Source organism: Mustela nigripes, chromosome 17 (genome assembly GCF_022355385.1).
Source record: "Mustela nigripes isolate SB6536 chromosome 17, MUSNIG.SB6536, whole genome shotgun sequence".
Lineage (NCBI taxonomy): Eukaryota > Metazoa > Chordata > Mammalia > Carnivora > Mustelidae > Mustela > Mustela nigripes.
In genome coordinates, this window is record NC_081573.1 from 1,037,405 (window position 1) to 1,056,847 (window position 19,443).

A 19,443-nucleotide genomic window follows, 5' to 3' on the forward strand; every position below is an offset into this window, starting at 1 on the left:
CTAAGCCTTGAGTGCCAGTTAAGAGGCCGTGCCACATTTTTGGAATTCATAGGGTTATGCTCTTGTATGAGTTCTACTATGTCGACTGAGGTGCAGAGTTCACCTTGAAGGCCTTGCCACATTCGTGACATTGGTAAGGTTCCTCTCCAGTATGAGTTCTGTAATGTTCAGTAAGAGCTGAGCTGTCCCTAAAGGGCTAGCCACATTCTTCACATGGTAACATTATTCTCCACAATGAAAACTGTAATGGTAAGTTAGACCTGACCTCCTGCTAAAGGCCTTGCCACATTTTTGACATTGGTAAGGTTTCTCTCCAGTATGAATTCTGTGATGTCGTATAAGGATTGAGCTGTTGTTAAAGGCCTTGCCACATTCTTGACATTGGTAAAGTTTTTCTTCATTATGAATGTTTTGATGTTGATAAAGATATGACCTCCACTTAAAGGCCTTGCCACATTCTTGACATTGGTATGGTTTCTCTACACTATGAATCTTGTGATGCCGAGAAAAACTTGACCTCCAAGTAAAAGCCTTGCCACATTCTTGACATTGGTAAGGTTTCCTTCCAGTATGGATTCTATGATGTTGAGAAAGGTGTGAAAGGCAGTTATAAGCCTTGCCACATTTTTGACATTGGTAAGGTTTCTCTCCAGTATGAATTCTGTGATGTTCAGCAAGAGATGACCGCTGGTTAAAGCTTTTGCCACATTCCTGACATTGGTAAGGTTTCTCTCCAGTATGAATTCTGTGATGTTGAATAAGGGATGACCTCTGGTTAAAGCTCTTACCACATTCTTGACATTGGTAAGGTTTCTCTCCAGTATGAATTCTGTGATGTTGAGTAAGGGTTGAGCTGTGGTTAAAGCTCTTGCCACATTGTTGACACTGGTAAGGTTTATTTCCACTATGAATTCTGTGATGTTGAATAAGTTTTGAGCATGATGTAAATGCTTTGGCACATTCATTACAGTTGCAATTTTTCCCTGCAATATGAATTTGGTGCTGTCTATTAAGACTTGAGTGATTGTTAAAAGCCTTGCCACATTCTTGACATTCGCAGGGTTTCTCTCCAGAATAGATCTGCGAATGTCCATTTATTGATGAACAGTCCTTAAAGCTTTGATTGCCTTCTTCACATTTGTATACTTTTTCTCTGGTATGCATTCGCTGATGTTGAGATAGTGTTGAGTGGCAGTCAAAGGATTTACCACATTCCTTAAAAATATAAGTTTCTCTTCCCATAGGGATTATCTCATTGATGTTTAGGCTTGATGACTGACTAAACATGGTCCCTGGTTTATTATATCTGAATGGGCCTTTTCCCTCATGAATTCTCTGATGATCAGCAACACTGGAGGACTGGTTACGAGCTGTCCCACATTCATTATCCTTGTGAGGACTGTCTCCTGAAGGGAGTATACTGAGGTTAGAGCTTGGATGAAAGCCTTCCCTACATTTATCACATTCATGATGGTGCTCAGCAAACCTAGCCCTGACACATCTGTGAACTCTGGAGCCCTGGTCCAATGTTTTCTCAGATTCAGTGCATTGAGTAATTCTGTCTCCAGTGAAAAGCCTCTGGTCATACTGTTGGGTCGACTCCTCAGTGAAGTCCCTCTCAAATGGATCCCACTAAGGACTTTGTTCTTCATTTCTAAATCTCTGATTTAAGGTCAGGCCAATCCTATCTTCCAAATGGCTCAAATCATTATTTTCAGCATGAACTCGGTTACTTTCCAGATGTTCCAAATGGTCTGTCAACAAATAGCTATGGTTGAATATTTGATTGGAGCTTGTACTGACAGAGACCCACTGCTCTGCAGAAACAGTTGACTTAAAAAGGGAGGTCTTCCACAGCGGTTTATATCCTTCACCATTTGGGGCAGTCAGAGTCTCATTAAGGGCAATTGCCTTGGTTTGGGTGTATCGTCCAGGATTTCTTTGATGCCTGTCACCATCCCCATCACTGTCCCAGTCTGTACATGAGTGTAAAATCTCAATAGCACTATATTTGTATCTGTGCGTTGACCCGTTCTGGTAAGAACCTTCTCTGCTCTGCTGTAGCAGGAAAATCGGGGTCTCATGTGAAGACAGAGCTGAAAGATACCAAATAAGAGTAAAACCACTGCACTTACTACATTCAGAAGAATATATTGATGACTTCAAATGCAGAAGCACCAAGTCACTCAGACAATGACAGAAAGATGGCTGAGAAAGTCATCAGGACCTCATTTCCCCATGGATATGCAACATGGTACACAACATACTGACCATATATCCTAACAGATAATTCTGTGATATGGTCCCAGTGTAGCAGAAATCACTTTCCTGTATCTCTAACAATCACAGAAAGGATCATATGAGCTCTAAGTTAGCAGAAGAATGGAAGATATGGAAAACAGAAAACTGAACTGAATCAAAGAGAGTACAGTAAAAATAGGAACATATCAAGCACAGGAAGAGTTGTTTGGCAGAAAAGACCAACAACACTGGCAGCCCATGAAGTAAGTGAAGAGTAACAGAAAAAAGCCTGAGTGACAAGTGAGGAAGTGAAAGAGGACAAAGTATAACTGATTGTAGGAATAAAATTTTAAGAGGCAACAATATCTGAGGGGGGGAAATCACAAGATTTTGGGTGGGAGCTACAGAAAGAGGGAATCACATGTAGGCATCACACTGAATACACAGTGTGACTTGAGCCTACATCACAGGATCCTGAGATCTGAGCAGAAATCAAGAGTCGGAACTTACCCAAGTGAGCCACCAAGCACCCAATTATTTTTTAACTCTTATCTCCGTGGTAAAGTTCTCACTATTGTTTTCTCAGACCTTCAGTATCTTTATGGTTTCCCAACCTTAAATTCTCCATCAAGCTCCTTACTACTGTTTTCATTGTATGTCTGCCCTTGGTCTTATCTGCTGGTTTTCTTTGGGATAAATTCTTTCATCTCGGCATTTCTCTAAGTCTCTACTTTCCACTGTCCATTAGAAAAGCCAGTGATGTGTCCTATTGTATCCTTCAGACCAGTGGTCTGCAAGGGCTCTCTTTGCCTGCTACAGGCAGTGTTTGGTCCCTGGCCTGAATGTGGCCAGTTTGAACTAGGTTAGCTCTGCTCTGATTGTGAAAGGAGACCTCACATCAACTCCACCAGGACTGCAGCCCTGCAGCTCAGGAGACGTGATGTGGGCAGGGGCTGACCTTGCTGAGCCTGAGGAAAGCCTCACTGAGAAGAGCAGTCCCCTCAGATCACAGAGGGTGGGGACTGGTACAAGCAAGGCAGACAGCCAATGTCCTCACTGAGTGGGGCTCTGCTTTATGCTACAGGAGAGGGCTCCCATGTTTTGTAAGTCACATGTCACTGAATGTTTCCTCTCAGGAATGTGCTCCTAGACTACTGAATACTCTCCCCACTGTGAACCCCAGGTGTTCTCCAGATGACTGTTTCCACACTCGGTGCCCCCAGGTTATTTGCCAGCCTTCTCTCCAGGAGCACCCCAGTGCCCTCCTGGTTCTCTCCCATCCAAAGCTGCTGACCATTAAACCTCCAGACTTTAAGATGTGCTGGTTCCAAGAACTCAAGAAATTCAGCCCTTCTCCCTCTCCAAGCCAATGGCTTTGGGAAACCTCCTTAGGTCCTCTGTCATGACACCTATTGCACAACCGGGGTTCCCTTCTGGCCACAATGCTATACTCCTTTCCTCCCTAAACTATGTCTCCACACTATCTGCCATCTTCCATGTGGCCTCTTCTCTCCTCTTACTTGGGGAGTTTCTCCTATCACTGTTCAGCCCAATGTCTGAGGCATTTAGGAAGACCTGATAGTTACATAATGGTGCTCATAACAGGACACATGAGTCTAGGACCCACCTACGCCACTGCCGTTTCTTCTCCTCAAAATCCTTATTGTTTTAATCCTGTTAAAATACATATGGATTTTATAAAGCTGGTACAAAAACCAACACATAAAAATTAGTTTTTTCTACACAACAAAGAACAATTCCCAAAACAGAGACATCATACATTTACAGCAAATGCCCGCACCCCCCTCCCAATAAATGCTTCCAATTTAACATAATGGTAGAGGTCAAACCACAAACGATGGAAAGTGCGATAAGACTGTGCAGGAATCAAAAGATGAATAAGTAGGAAACCTAGCTATATTCTTTAAATGGAATAATTGACACAATAAATCCTGAAGGGATCTACAGAAAATGTAATCTCTGCCAAAACTCCAATACCATTTTTGCACAAAGATCAAAATCCATCCTTTTGTTATAACCCACACCCAAAATAATCTGGGAAATAAAGAGCATATATTCTGATTTAAGACATACAAGAAGTCGGGGTGCCTGGGTGGCTCAGTGGATTAAGCCGCTGCCTTCGGCTCAGGTCATGATCTCAGTGTCCTGGGATCGAGGACATAGGGCTCTTTGCTCAGTGGGAGCCTGCTTCTCTCTCTCTCTCTCTCTGCCTGACTCTCCACCGACTTGTGATCTCTGTCTCTGTCAAATAAATAAATAAAATCTAAAAAAAAAAAAAAGACATACAACAAGGCACAGTTATCAAACTAATGTCCTACAGACATGACGTCAGGAGTAGAATAAAGAGTCTGGCTGAGCTAGATGTGCACGTCTCCAATGTTAATGTGTATGACAATGGACTGAAGATCCTGTTAAAATTCATACTCCCATTTGGACGTTTGGGTAGCATCTGAGTTTCTACTTTTCACAAACGTGCCACCTGATCAACAATGCATGCTCCGCTCGAAATTCCAGGACTGAATCACGATAGTTTCAAAGGTTCCTAAAAAGGGGGCAGAGCATAATGGTGAGTATGCAGTCCTTCGCTTCCCTTCACTCTTCATTGAAACCAACCCTACTCCTGCATAACAAACTTAACCCAATCACTCCTCTCTGCACTTCTTATTTTTTTTTCTTCAATTTTCCATGCCACCATACTCATGGAAACAGCTCCCTCCTTCACAAGAAATGCAGGTACAATCTGCTTCCGGCTGCAATGCTAGATTTTGTAGCTTGAACCTCACTGCATCCGTGGCCTTTATCAATTTCAAGTTTCCCCTGCATTTCTACAAATACCCATGGATTCAGGCTACAGGATCACTTCTTTGAAACTAGGCTTCCTTCTGAAAACTGACTTTGCCTAAAATGAGCAGTTCTACAAACTCGTTGCACTTTCTGGTCTTCCCCGAGGAATATACCTCCAAAGAAAAGCCTTCCTGATGTTCCTCAGTGGTGAGAGGAGGGAGACCACACTCAAGGAAATGGAGTTAAGAAGCTCTCACAGGAATAACTGTCCTTCCATGTACACCCTGGGCTGCTCTTCCTGGGCTCCCTGTGAGAACCACAGGCTCTTCTTGGTCTTCCAGTTCCCTTTTTTGCTCTGCTGGGCACATGCTTCTCTTTCCCTGTCCCTTCCCTTCTACACTGAGGAATGTTTATCTCCACTGTGATACAGATCAGTTTGCTTTCCTAGCACTTTATCCTACTGTGAGTACTTAGGATTAGCTTCTTTGGAAGAGTAGGGTTAGTTTTCTTTCCCTGCAAATTCTTAAGACACTACTTTAATCTACGTATGTATATGCTTCTTGATATCCATCTTGATTTCCTTTATATTAATATATACTTTACAATGTTCCATTACATTACGTGTACAACATGCGGATTCAACAACTCTATAGGTGCTACTATACTCACCAATAGTAGCTAATATCTGGCACCATAAAATACTATGGGAAAACCATTGGAGGAGTTCCCTGTATTCTTTTCACCCCACAGAAGCCTGTACTTCCCATTCCCACTTCCTCATGTTGCCCATCATCCTTCTCCATTCCACACTGGTAACATTCAGGCTATTCATTGTATTTGTATCTCTTTCAGCTTTTTTCATTGTCTTGTCATTTCTGATAATGTGGTTTGACCCAGAAGGTGTTATGCGATGGGAACTAAGTGACATACAAATACTATATGTATTCACTTATGTGTACAACCAAAACAACAACTTAAATGAATAAACAAGAAACAGACCTATGAATGTCTATTTTGTTTTGAATAAAGTCCATGGATAATCTCAATAAATATAAAAATTCCAAGATGACATGCATTCTGTCCTGTAACCCATTGGTCTGTAACAGTGTTCCAATATGGGCAGAAGCCAAGAGGTTCCCAGGTCAAAGTCCAAGTGTCTTATGGCTCACGACACAGCAAACATCATAAATGTCTTCATCACACTAATTCCGCTGGCCAGCCACCCACCCCCAACTCATACAGGGACACGCTGCACATGCGGTGGGTTTGTTTTGGACACTCTGAGCACAGGAAACCCCAGTATCTTCAAGGTACATCTAGCTTGTATGCCCAATCCTTGGCCATGAAAATAGACCATCTGTTTTCCAGTACAATAAACTCACCTGTCCTCGACCCAAGATCAAGATGCTATCACTACACTACCAAGCTTTCTTATACACAAATATGAGTGGAATGACCATTATAACTAAAATGTCCATCAAGGAAACGCTCATGCAGATCACGAGGTCATTACATGACTTCAAGGAAGAGTGACATTGCTGTATAAGGCACATGTATGATTTGGCTCAGATATCTACCACAGTACAGGTGCATTTTCCTTCATGATATTTTGCTGCTCACCTGGCATTGCTATACAGTCACTTGCAGGGTAGATGCCAAAATCAATGTACCTGGAAGGTTTGACTTTGAGATCTTCCAGGCATCCGCCCTAGGGCCAACTGCAAAGACCTGGAAGACGCACACCGTACCACCAAAGACACATCCCTGGCCACGCTGTGAACCTAACAAAGTAGCATTCATCCAAAGTCAGGGTAAAAATCTTTCACCCAAAACCTGTCGGTGTGGGTGGGAGTCTATTACAGACAATGTCCACTGATTGCCTATTCCCCTGTTTAGATAAACCTACCTGGCTAAGGGGAATTGTCAGCACCTGTGACTGACTTGAGTGTCCAGCCAATGCTTTGAACAAGAACATTCTCTGTTCTCTGTCTGGATAGCTATGCACGTTCTAAGTCACTTCCCATGGTTGATGCTGGCCTCCGTTCCTGGACCACTAGAAGCCTGAACAGAGACCCTAGACAACCTGAGAGCCTCTCTTATAGGCTCCTGTCCAGCAACAGAAAATGGCCTTCGGTCCTGCCACATGTTCAGTATCACTTCTGGCCCTGGCTGATCACGGAGTTGGAGGTTTTGGAGGCACTCAGGAGTCCACGTGTGTCCATGGACAGATGTCTAGCCCTCTGTGCAGAAAGAGAGTAAGTTTATATTCAAAATGATTGTGCATGGTTTACACCAGAATTTTCAGAGGTCCATGGGATACCTCTAGAAGGAATGCCAAACAGTTGGCTACATACAGATGATAGAGTATAAAACCACTCATACTTGCCTTCCTGCCATTTCAGAAAAGGAGAAGGCACAGATACAAGAGTGAACAGGATTCCACAGGATTCCAATGAAAATTGGCATCAGACAGATACTTCCCTATTTCAAATGCACACAGGGTATTTTTTCTTTTTACAAGGTGCACTATTGCCATTCAGAGACAATTCCATATAAAACATGACTTATGGGCTACTTTTTAATCATTAAAAAAAATCCAAAATATTCACTAGCATCTGACACGATCCTCTGTATACTGCATACAATGTATGTCCCACGGTTACTGAATCTGCTTTTAATGTATTCAATGCTCTGGATTCTATGGGTTAGGGCTAATACTATTCTCCTTGAACTGGAAGACATGATTTATTTTTTCATTTATTGATTTTGAAAGAAATGATGTAGATAAAGGAAGGCAGAGTCAGGGTTTGAATCTGGCTGACCTACGTAGGAACATGAGGCACACGGGACAGAGAAGGAGGAGGCCCTTCTAGAATATGACCCGGGTTTAGATTCTCTTTCCTCCTTGATGCACAATAATATGGTTCATCCAGCTGTCTGCACCTAGAACAGCTTCCCTGAACGGACACTTCAAAGTCAACATTCCAGCCCATACCACACATATGGAGCCTGAGTGGTTTCCTGGTTGACTCCTCCATTATCAAAGGTCAGGCATCCAAAGTGCAATACAGGAAAGGCCCAACACACAGGAGTCCAGGTTCACACCTGGAGAATCAAGACGACACACCTGAGTATCTCACTACATTACTCAAGGGCTACCTTTCCTGAAGAACCCAACTATGAACGTGTCCCCAGATATAGGTTCTCAAGGTCTAGTCCCTAGAAAGCCACCTGAGACTGGGTAAGAAAGGAAAGGTGGGGGGCTGCACCCCAGAGCTACTGACATGGTAATGTAAGGCTGGGCACAGTGATCCAAATTTACAAGTATTCCCAGTGATTCTGACCCAGACAAAACTTGACAACCTTTGCAGGAACTAAGTTACAACTATATCCTGAGTTATCCCCACAGAGGTCACTCTCACAACCCCTCTATGCTTGTGGTCATGTTCGTGTTGGGACACACACACATACATACAACATACACACATACACATTTTCCTTCACTCATTAATAAATCTGACTCTATCAGATTTATCTATAACAGAATCTATCTTGGCTTTCTCTTCTTCCATCTCTTTTTTCTCCCCCGTCCTTCAGCTTGCTGAGATCACCCCGGATACACTTTTGATCATGTTCCTCAATGAAAGCAATCCCAATTTAGGTGAATGGGAACAGGAGTTCTGGGGTCGCTCAGTTGGTTAAGTGCCCACTCTTCATTACAGCTCCGTTCCTGATGTCAGGATTGGGTTAGATCACGTGATCAGTTCTCCTCTCAGCAGCGAGTCTGCTTCAGGATTCTGTCTGTGCCTTCACTCTACTCACTAGTGTGCTCTAACATAAATAATGCTTTAAAAAAAAAAAAGTGGGGCTCCTGGGTGCTTAGTGGGTTAAACTTCCAACTCATTTCAGATCAGGTCATGATCTCAGTCTCAGGGTCCTGAGATCCAGCCCTGTGTCAGGCCTCAAGCTCACTAGGGAGTCACTTTGAGATTCTCTCTCCCTCTCCCTCTGCCCTGCCCCTGCCTCTCACCTGAGCTTTCTGTAACATAAATGAATATATCTTATTTTAAACTAATCTGGAACTTATGTAAATACTTTTTTAAGTATTAAAAGTATTTTAAGTATTAAGTTAAGAAATGCATGAAAGACATTAATACATGTTATGGATTATATAGTGCTGAATATAGTATTCTCACGATATATCTGTATTTGACTATTTTTATTGGACGATCAGAAAGAATTGTAGGCTTAAGCAGGTCTCCATCATCATGCCAATGCATGCAGCAGAAAATCCCATGCACTCAGATTAAGGGCACTCTCAATTTTAGGGTTTCTTTGAAACAGCTAGTCAGTTTCAGGGCAAAGTGCCATCACCCTTTGTGCCAGACACTGTGAAAGAATTCAAACAAGACATTCACAAACATCTTCCACATCCACCTCTGCTACAATTGTGTGTTTCAATGTAGACTGGCCCTTGTGACAGTTCTGGTCAGTAGAGAGAGATGGTTTCCCTGAATGGGAACAGAAATGGTTCAAATCAAATCCCCTATGTCCTGTCAGGATTACACCATCTCCTTTGCTACAAGAAACATGGATTGGTCCCCAGTGCTGGGCAGTTATCCTGGGACCAAGAAAATTCAAGTATAAGCACTATGGCCAGGGGTGGACAATCCCAGAAAGAAGACATGTAAAATTCAGATTATACTCGAGGTTATCTGGGCTGTTTCAGAAGACCTGAGCATGTACCAACACACTGGATATGTAAATATGCAAATAGCCACCTTCTTTTCTGCATGTACACAACAGGCTTTCATGGTACTGCTGACCATAGGAGAACAGCTACTGAAAAATCTATCATCCTTCAACTGATCCCATGTTCAATATGAGCGTACCATGCTACCCTAACTCGAATGTTACTCCTGGATGAGAACTATGTTGGGTTATATTCCTGGGATACCAATGCTTTGTGAAACCGCAACACACACCTGGCTGGTTCTCACCGGTAGTGTCCAGCAGCCTTCTTTGTCTTCAACATCTACTCTGTCATGTGACATCTTTAAGCTATGCCCACCATGTTTAAATCAACTAATACCCCCTCTCCACACACTCCATGCATCTGGGCCTCAGAGAGTACAGTTATCTCTGGCATCCAATAGCAACTGGTCCTCAAGACCAGCAGGGAATACATTACATCATGAGAAAAGCATCGGACGTCCCAGACAGCCACATTTCCCAGGAGTGCTTCTCTGTCCCGTTAGCTCATCACGAGTAGCTTCCTAAGGCCTTGCAGTGACCAAAGAGACCTCTCTACCAGATCTCTGCTCACATTTCAAGAGTTCGCTATATTTCATTTCCATAGCACTTACCTTCCTCTCAAACTGTCGCAACATCATGTTTTATTTGTCCTCCCAATTTCCAGTGCCAAGTGCCTAAACTAATTCTGTGGCCTAGTGATGATTTTTTGCTTTTCTTCCAGTGTAGTGGTGAGGACACTGTATTTAAAAAAGACATACAGCCTCACGTGGTCCCGTTATCAACCATTTACAGTGGCATTAGAAAACTCCAAGCTAGTCCTTAGGCTAGGCAAGGGCCTGCCTGGCTTAGGTGGGAGGGAGAGTGCAGTGACAACGAGGTTTCCAGAACACAGGAGGAAAGTCAGCTGTGATGCCTCCACTCCTGAAATAGAGATGAGACAGAAGAAGAGGACAACATTTGGGAAGAAAGGAAGTTACCTTTCTAGATTCAGAGTCAGTAGTGTAGCCTTGGACAGGGGTCCTCTCCCCAGATGAAGAATCCAAGGCAATGTTTCAGCTTAGATCTGTCTCATCTCTTCTGCTGGGCTGCTCCATCACTCCTAACAGAATGCTGTGTTCTGTTTAAGTTAGAACAACTACTCAGCACCCAGTCCTATCCCATCTTTGTTTCCTTCAAGGAAGTGTTAAAAAACAAAAACAGAAACAAGATTCATGAACTCTCCACATTTTTAAGTAATCAAATGCTGACACTGAAGTGACCAACATGGATGACGTCACTTCCTAGAAGAGAAAAGAATTATAACTAAGTAACTCTTACTTTTCCAATCCCAAAGGAAGGGCTGAAGTCTCAATTTAACTATGTGGAATTTATAATGCTCCCTGGAGAATTACTCTCACATTTAAATTAAATTTTGAATACCATGTCATTCCATGGAAATTCTTGTTAAAATCTCTCTCAAGGTAGGTAAGCAATAGGTTGACAGAGGAATAAGGAAAACAGAGTAGATCCTACAGGAGTAAAACCCAGTTATGTAAGAGATGATTCGGGGTGCCTGGGTTGCTCAGTGGGTTAAAGCCTCTGCCTCCGATTCAGGTCATGATCTCAGGGTCCTGGGATCAAGCCCCACATCAGGCTCTCTGCTCAGCAGGGAGCCTGCTTCCCTTCCTCTCTGCCTGCCTCTCTGCCTCCTTGAGATCTCAGTCTGTCAAATAAATAAATAAAAATCTTTAAAAAAAACAAAAAAGAGACTATTCACATGCGGAGATTCTCAAACTAAGATACACCAGATGTAGGAAGCATAAATTCAATACAATACAGAGAAAAACACTGTTTCTATTATGAATCTAGAATCTCTTTCCTTGCTAGGAAATCAAACTTGGAAATGACCTGGTTTGAACCAAGATTCCTTTTCCTTCTGAAGATACAGGTACACACACATATGTATGTACATGAGCTTCTTCCTAGTTAGTTCTGGGACTGCAAAATCTGTCTTTAGCTTAATATGACACATTGCATTCTGTGCAGATCAAAACTAAAACTCTGCTTGTGTTCTCTATGCTCACAGACCAACAGGTGAAACATACAGGGTAAAATTTGATCTATAGTCCTTGAGAATTGTGTAGCTATGGCTTATTATTCTATGTGTAGTGACTTTGTTCAATTAGCAATCGTTAGGTAGAACCTCTGGGCATTAGATGGTAAGCCATGGTTCAGGACAAGAGAAAGAAACTAACATTTACCAAAATCATTCCCGACAATCCTTATCAAAATCTTAGCAATACGAATGCCTGGGTGGCTCAGTGGGTTAAAGCCTCTGCCTTCAGCTCAGGTCATGATCCCAGGGTCCTGGGATTGAGCCCCACATCGGGCTCTCTGCTCAGCAGGGAGCCTGCTTCCTCCTCTCTCTCTGCCTGCCTCTCTACCTCTTTGTGATTTCTGTCTGTCAAATAAATAAATAAATCTTTAAAAAAAATCTTAGCAATAATTTTGAAATAGAGAAATACACTCAAAACCATTCTGTGAGGTCAGCAGTATGCTGGTATCAATGCAGCATAAACGAAAGATAAAAGTCTAGTTTATCTGATGAAACTTCTGCTACTCTGGCTTTCTTTGGATACCCATCTACATGTACAAAATAGAGTCAAAAGAAAAATGAATCACACTGAAAATAACTGTCCCTCTCTAGAGATCCATCTGCCCCTGAATCCTTTCATGTCTGCTAACAAACACAGTTGACCATTGATTAATGTGCTTTTCACCAATAACGGTCCACTTAGACACAGAGAAGTTTGCTTGATAAATCCAGTGCACTACAATAAATGTCTTTTCCTTATGATTGCCTTCGTATTTTATTTCTTCAAATTATTTCCTTATAAAACTATGGTATGTACAGCAGACCTCATACAAAGAATGGGACGACTCACGATGTGTTGTAATTAACCCACCCAACACCATAGATGAAGACAGACCTTTGAAACACAATGACAGGGGCACCTGCGTGGCTCAGTGGGTTAAGCCCCTGCCTTCGGCTCAGGTCATAATCTCAGCCCCCCATCCAGCTCTCTTCTCAGCAGGGAGCCTGCTTCCCCCTCTCTACCTGCCTCTTCACCTACTTGTGACCTCTCTCTGTCAAATAAATAAATGAATAAACAAACAAATAAATAAATCTAAAAAGAAACACAATGACAAATCCACTTCATCTTGTGCAAGAGCTCCTAAAAATCACTAGGATTCTCACGAGTCTCAACAGCAATGGGGCCTGACAGAATGTACTCAGGTACTCAAAGACTGAAAAATAGCCACCAATACTTTACCGAGCAAAATTCTTTTCCACAGAGCAGAAACGAAGACATTCCCAAGTAAAAACCCCTCTAAGCTTACCAATAGATCCTACAAGGACCATTAAAGGAAGTCTTTCTAGATGAAATAAAAGGATTCTACCCAGAAACTACAACCACATGAGAACACAGAGCTCTCTGCTGAACATAAATATGTAGACAATTACACAAACGTGCTGTGTGTTGCAATGAGATACCAGTCACATTTATTTCTGCTACAGTTTTGTTTTGAAGAAAAATAAAAGAATAAAAATCACAAATGTGGGTAATAAAGGATTCAACATAAAAGAATTTGTGATGTCGTTAATGAAGTCGGGAGGGTGTGCAGGAGTGGAGACAGGAAGAAGAGTTTTCTATATAATTGACAGTGAGTTTTAAAAGGTTTGTTTTAGGGGCGCCTGGGTGGCTCAGTCAGTTGAGCCTCTGCTTCGGTTTAGTTTAGGATCTTATGGTCCTGGGATCGAGACGCACCCGGAAATCTCTGCTCAGCAAGAAGGCTGCTTCCCCCTCTGACCCTGCCTACCTCTCTGCCTACTTCTGATCTCTCTGTGTGTCAAATAAATAAATAAAATCTTTAAAAAATAAAAACAAAATTAAAAGATGCACTTACAGCTAAGTTGTTTTAATGAATCTCTAAGGTAACCACAATGAAAATACTCACAGAAGACACATAACTGAATGACAAAGGTACCAAGACATATGAGTATTAATCCTACAATTAATTAAATTATATCCTTTGTATTTCATACCAAAACAGAAGTATCCAGAAGTATAAAATGTTTGGAAATTACTCTGAATTCAAGAAGTCCTTCTCTCATGCACAGAATAAAAATTCACCCACAAATACATCATGAAATTAATTCTATGTGTTTGACAACTCACCTAGACATGGTAAAACATTCACTGACCATGCATCAAGGAGCCAAAAGTAGGGGTGACACTGTATATATGTGCGACATACAAACACCAGACAAAAACACACGGTAATTTATCGGCAAAAAGCATAAAGGCCTCTCTTTTTGAAGTTATCCTCACATGGTCTTGAAATATGCTGAAATATTGCCGCTTCCAGTCGGCAACGAGAGAAGAATTAAGCACAAACAAGTCAGCTACAAGAGACTGGGAGCAGGGGACAACAGTCGAAAAGACTGATGCCCAGAGCAACTCAACAGTCTCACTTTTATTAGATAGAAACAATAGCCAACAGAAGGACCAATGAAAGTCAAACATTAGTCACATGTCTTGCAGACGAGCAAGGAGGAGTACCAAGTTTATAGTTAACCAAGCACATTCAAAGGACTCATCTAACTAACAATGGGCACTTCTGGGAAGAGAAAGGAGTGATAATGGAAAAGGGAAGCAGGAGGTATTTCATTCCACCCTGAGCTGCCCAGCTGCCCAGCTTCACGGTCATATATCGTCCTTCTCCCCAAAGACCTGTTGCCAGTATATGTTTTTCTTAAGGCCATATCTAAATGTGCTTGGCAACTAGTAAAATACTCCAGGGGTTATAGTTTAAGTAACAAATTGTTCCGAAGGGCTGTAGCAAATATACTGAGCTAGAAATTCTTCCTCTAACAATCTGCACAGATAACACCCAACCTACACCTAACTAATGTCGTGAATGAGACAGACAAGGAAGCACATTCTTAGGAAATTACCAAGCCAGAATAAGAGAAAAATCAATCCATGAAATTCTAAATAAAACACTGAAATATGACAGAAAAGGTAAACTTCTATATAGCGATAATTCTGAACTGTGTCCACATACCCATGAAAAACAGGCAATTGATTGGCATGTCTTCATGGATTCTAATATCATAAAGAATTCTCATTAATCATTAAAATTAATCATAAATAGCTGTAAATGAAAATTTTATTAACACTTAAAAAGCTTGAAAGACGTGTATTGTTATTAATATATTTGTTCTCCTCCACAGAATGTAACCCTACAGTCCAGTCTGTTATGACAGAAGAAACAAACAACATCTTCATTTCTAAATAAATAAACATCATAGATGTTGAAAATATGCAGAGAGACTCTGTATATGAAATTAGTATTTGGGGAAAAATTCTGATACATTCTGAGGAAGGTAGAAGAAAAGCTCATGATTAATTTCCCATGAAGCAACATTGCATTACTGACCACAAGGATTTTTCAAACATGGAGGTTTAGGGTACCTGGGGACTCAGTCAGTTAAGTATCTTCCTTCTGTTCATGTCATCATCTCAGGGTTCTGGGATCCAGCACCGCACTGGGCTCCTGCTCAGCAGGGACTGGGCATCTCCCTCTCCTTTTGCCCTTCTCCTCTGTACTCATTTTCTCTCTCCCTCTCTCTCTCTGTCTTGAACAAATAAAAATTGTAAACAAACTATATGGGGATATTATTAATTGTCTAACTCACTTCTTTTTTTTTTTTTTTTAAAGATTTTATTTATTTATTTGACAGACAGAGATCACAAGTAGGCAGAGAGGCAGGTAGAAAGAGAGAGAGGAGGAAGCAGGCTATCCGCGGAGCGGACAGCCCGATGCGGGGCTCGATCCCAGGACCCTGGGATCATGACCTGAGCCGAAGGCAGAGGCTTTAACCCACTGAGCCACCCAGGCGCCCCTCTAACTCACTTCTTATAAAGCACATGCCCATGTCGTATCAGGACATTTGATGTAAAAGTATTCAAAAATAAATCTCATATAAAACTAATTAGAGGGGCGCCTGGGTGACTCATTGGGTTAAAGCCTCTGCCTTCGGCTCAATTCATCATCCCAGAGTCCTGGGATGGAGCCCTGCATTAGGCTCTCTGCTCAGCAGGGAGCCTGCTTCCCTTCCTCTCACTCTGCCTGCATTTCTGCCTACTTGTTATCTCTGTCAAGTAAATAAATAAAATCTTAAAAAAAAAAAACTAATTAGAAAGTGAAAACACACATGACAAAGTTACCAGAACTTCATAGAAGAATCATACAATGATGCAATTATTAAAAAATAAGGTAATAAATGACAATTTATTAAAGGCTACAAGTTCAAGTTGGAAATGTGCTAGTTCGCCGGTAGCATTTGTTATGTCGGAATTCTAGTAAACAAATAGAGACATTACAGTATTTCACCACTGAGGAATGGAACTCACAGAGCAGAAATTTCTCTACGTGAAAAAGAAAAAGAAAAAAGACTATTTGAAGGGAAATAAAACAGTACATTTTCTTATTTTAGGGCAGTGCTTTGTTAACTGATGAGGTTACCAAAACTCAATTTTTTAAAGATTAAGATTAACGCCTCTGTAACATAGAAAGCATAAGCCAGAGAATATTAAAAATCTATCTCCTAGGGGTTCCTGGGTGGCTCAGTGGGTTAAGCTGCTGCCTTTGGCTCAGGTCATGATCTCAGGGTCCTGGGATCGAGTCCCGCATCGGGCTCTCTGCTCAGCAGGGAGCCTGCTTCCTCCTCTCTCTCTGCCTGTCTCTCTGCCTGCTTGTGATCTCTCTCTGTCAAATAAATAAATAAAATCTTTAAAAAAAAAAAAAAAAAAACTATATCCTGGGGCACCTGGGTGGCTCAGTGGGTTAAGCCTCTGCCTTCAGCTCGGTCATGATCCCAGGGTCTTGGGATCAAGCCCAACCTCGGGCTCTCTGCTCGGCAGGGAGCCTGCTTCCCCCTCTCTCTGCCTCTCTGCCTGCTTGTGATCTCTCTCTCTCTCTGTCGAATAAATAAAATTTTTAAAAAATCTATCTCCAGTGTTCCAGGAATTTCTCCAACAAACTCCAGTGTGCATACAACCACCCTGACCTACTTGTCCCATAATGAAAACCAGAACTGACAAAGGCTATAGCATACAGGTCCTCAGAAATAGGATGCCTTCTCCAGGGCCCTCACAACAATAGAAAGCTCTCAGATTAGGTGGCCCTCCCCCTTGAAGGAGAGTCTCCTGGCTCTCCTACGAATGTGATGGACCATCACTGCACCTGAAGGAGAATCCCCAGAGAATGCAAGAGCTTCATGATGTTGGAGAGAGAGACATAAAACTAGGCAAGTCTCCAACTTATTTTCATTCAAGGAGAGCTAATCAAACCACTGCTTACGGTCTACCTTCCTCCTTCAGACTTGGACCTCCCCTCTGTCACCTGCCTCATTCATTCCCACCTACCTGGATGGAAGCCTCCGGTCTCCTTTCTCTTCACATCCCAGAGCACCTTCTCTTGCTCCAAATAAATAATCAGATCTGGCTTTGACAGAAGGAGACCTGTTTATGAGGAAAAAGGAAAATGACTCTTGCTGACAATTCTAACTTTCCATGAGTCCTGCATTCAGGAGAGAAGAGATGATATTGTACAATCCTAGAAAATGGTTTCCCAAAAGGGTTCCCCAACAGTCCCTTTAGCAAACACAGGAGGTGGGGCACCTGGGTGGCTCAGGAGGATAAGCCTCAGGCTTTGGCTTAGATCATGATCTCAGGGTCCTGGGATCAAGCCCCACATCAGGCTTTCGGGTTGGCGGGGAGCCTGTTTCCCACCTCTCTCTGCCTGCCTCTCTGCCTACTTGTCATCTTTCTCTGTCAAATCAGTAAATAAAGTCTTCAAAAAAGAACACACTGGGGGAATTTCCAATGTTCACATCCTGACCTACACTTCCTAGTAGTAGACATGATAATAAGGAGGAGAAATTTCAGTTTAAGATGTGAGCAGCACCATTCATGTCACTAAAGGTTGAGAACTACCACTCATTTACACAAGCAATGATGTTTGCTTGAGGAAGAAGCTAAGGCTGAGAAGGAAAGACCATGAAGATTTTTCTCTCCATCTACAAAGCCCTACTTATTTCCTTTTCTGCCTGGATCTGAATTCTAGTCATTCCAAGAGAAATATCTGAAAAGACAGTCTTCACACAGGAAGGAATAAAACCCTGAATGGGGTTTGGGAAATCTGGAAAGAGTCTTCCTCACCCAAGAAGAGGAGGTGTCCGTAGTTCTCCAACATCACATCCCTGTACAGTTGCTGCTGACTGTGGGTCAGGCGTCCCCACTCATCATCAGAGAATTCTAAGGCCACATCGCTGAAGGTCAGCAGTCCCTGTAATAAACATCACAGTCACCAAGTGGCCATTGACACAGTTCACGATGTTTACTAAGATGGAAGTAGGAGTTAATGTCACCAGCTAAAACCAGATCTGACCTTTCCTTCTCCCTGGGATGGGTGTGGAGTTAAAGAAAAACCTATGGGACAGAGGGCTGCCTTGTTGAGAACTTTGACTCCTTTCACTCCCAGAAGTCAACTCTATCCACTACAGAGGTGAAAGCCCTCCTTGTCCAGTGCAAAGTGTTGAGATGTGGGAGAGAAGCCAAAGGTCAAGAAACTCTAGACATGTTTCTGATGTGAAATATTAGGGTTCTGGAGTAAATGATAAAGAAAGGATTGTTGAGATACCCGTGGTACAAATACTGTGGTCCTAACGCAAGGGGAGAGGGATGTGAGCAGTGACTGGTTCTATGCTTTCAGGTGGGGAAGGGGTGCGGGATAACAGGAGGCTCTAAGGAATTTGGAAGCAAGTGAGGCCACTCACTGTTTAGTTAACACTTTAGTCAGGAGACCCCCCAGATATCTATCAGGGGCCACGAGCTTGAAGGAGGGTGGCCAAGCTACATTTGGGGGATAGAGTTCAAGAAGTTTCCAAAGTAATTTTCATATGTTAAAAAGGAATTACAGGATCCTGGAGGTCTACTGTTAGGCTAAGGCTGCTTTTTGCATCCAACAAAACGTTAACTTTGAGGCAGTTGTGAGTTCCCTGAGGAATGTCCTACTCTGCCTTTCTCAGATATTTATCAACAGACTGGAAGCTGAAGGACATTTAATTTTATCCACACCTCTTTGGCTTTGTTCTCCTCCTCAGAAACTACAAGTAAGGGGACCCAGACAGTTCAGTGGATTAAGGGTCTGCCTTGAGCTCAGGTCATGATCCCAGACTCCTGGGATGGAGCCTTAAGTTGAGCTCCCCACTCAGCAGGGAATCTGCTTCTCCCTCTTTCCCTTTCCTCACTCTCATGCTCGCTCTCTCTCAGCTGAGAAAACATTTAAAACAAGGAAAGAAGGAAGGAAGAGAGGAAGGAAGAAAGGAAGGAAAGAAAAAGAACGAACCTATGAGCAAGAAAAATGCAGAAGAAAGAAGTTGACACCTGAAATTCAACAGTTCCTACATATTCCTCAGTACCCCCTTACAAATGACAGTAGGGAAAATAGGAACATTTCAGGGGAGGATCTGGCAGACAGCACAAAGCCAGTTAAGAGAAGTTCCCATCAGCTGAATGGAAAGAAATGTTA

The 19,443-nt window shown here is 42.4% G+C and overlaps 1 protein-coding gene across 1 annotated transcript in view; it reads right to left on the minus strand.

Annotated features, from left to right (window-relative positions):
* LOC132005815 (zinc finger protein 708-like) overlaps positions 1-19,443 on the minus strand; it is a 103,037-nt gene that overhangs the window by 296 nt on the left and 83,298 nt on the right. The window contains exons 8-12 of the mRNA XM_059383339.1: positions 18,990-19,018; positions 18,072-18,198; positions 17,277-17,372; positions 266-1,406; positions 113-182 (exon numbers count right to left, since the gene is read on the minus strand). Coding sequence (XP_059239322.1) covers positions 113-182; positions 266-1,406; positions 17,277-17,372; positions 18,072-18,198; positions 18,990-19,018 — 1,463 coding nt within the window. The remainder of the gene's footprint in view (positions 1-112; positions 183-265; positions 1,407-17,276; positions 17,373-18,071; positions 18,199-18,989; positions 19,019-19,443) is intronic.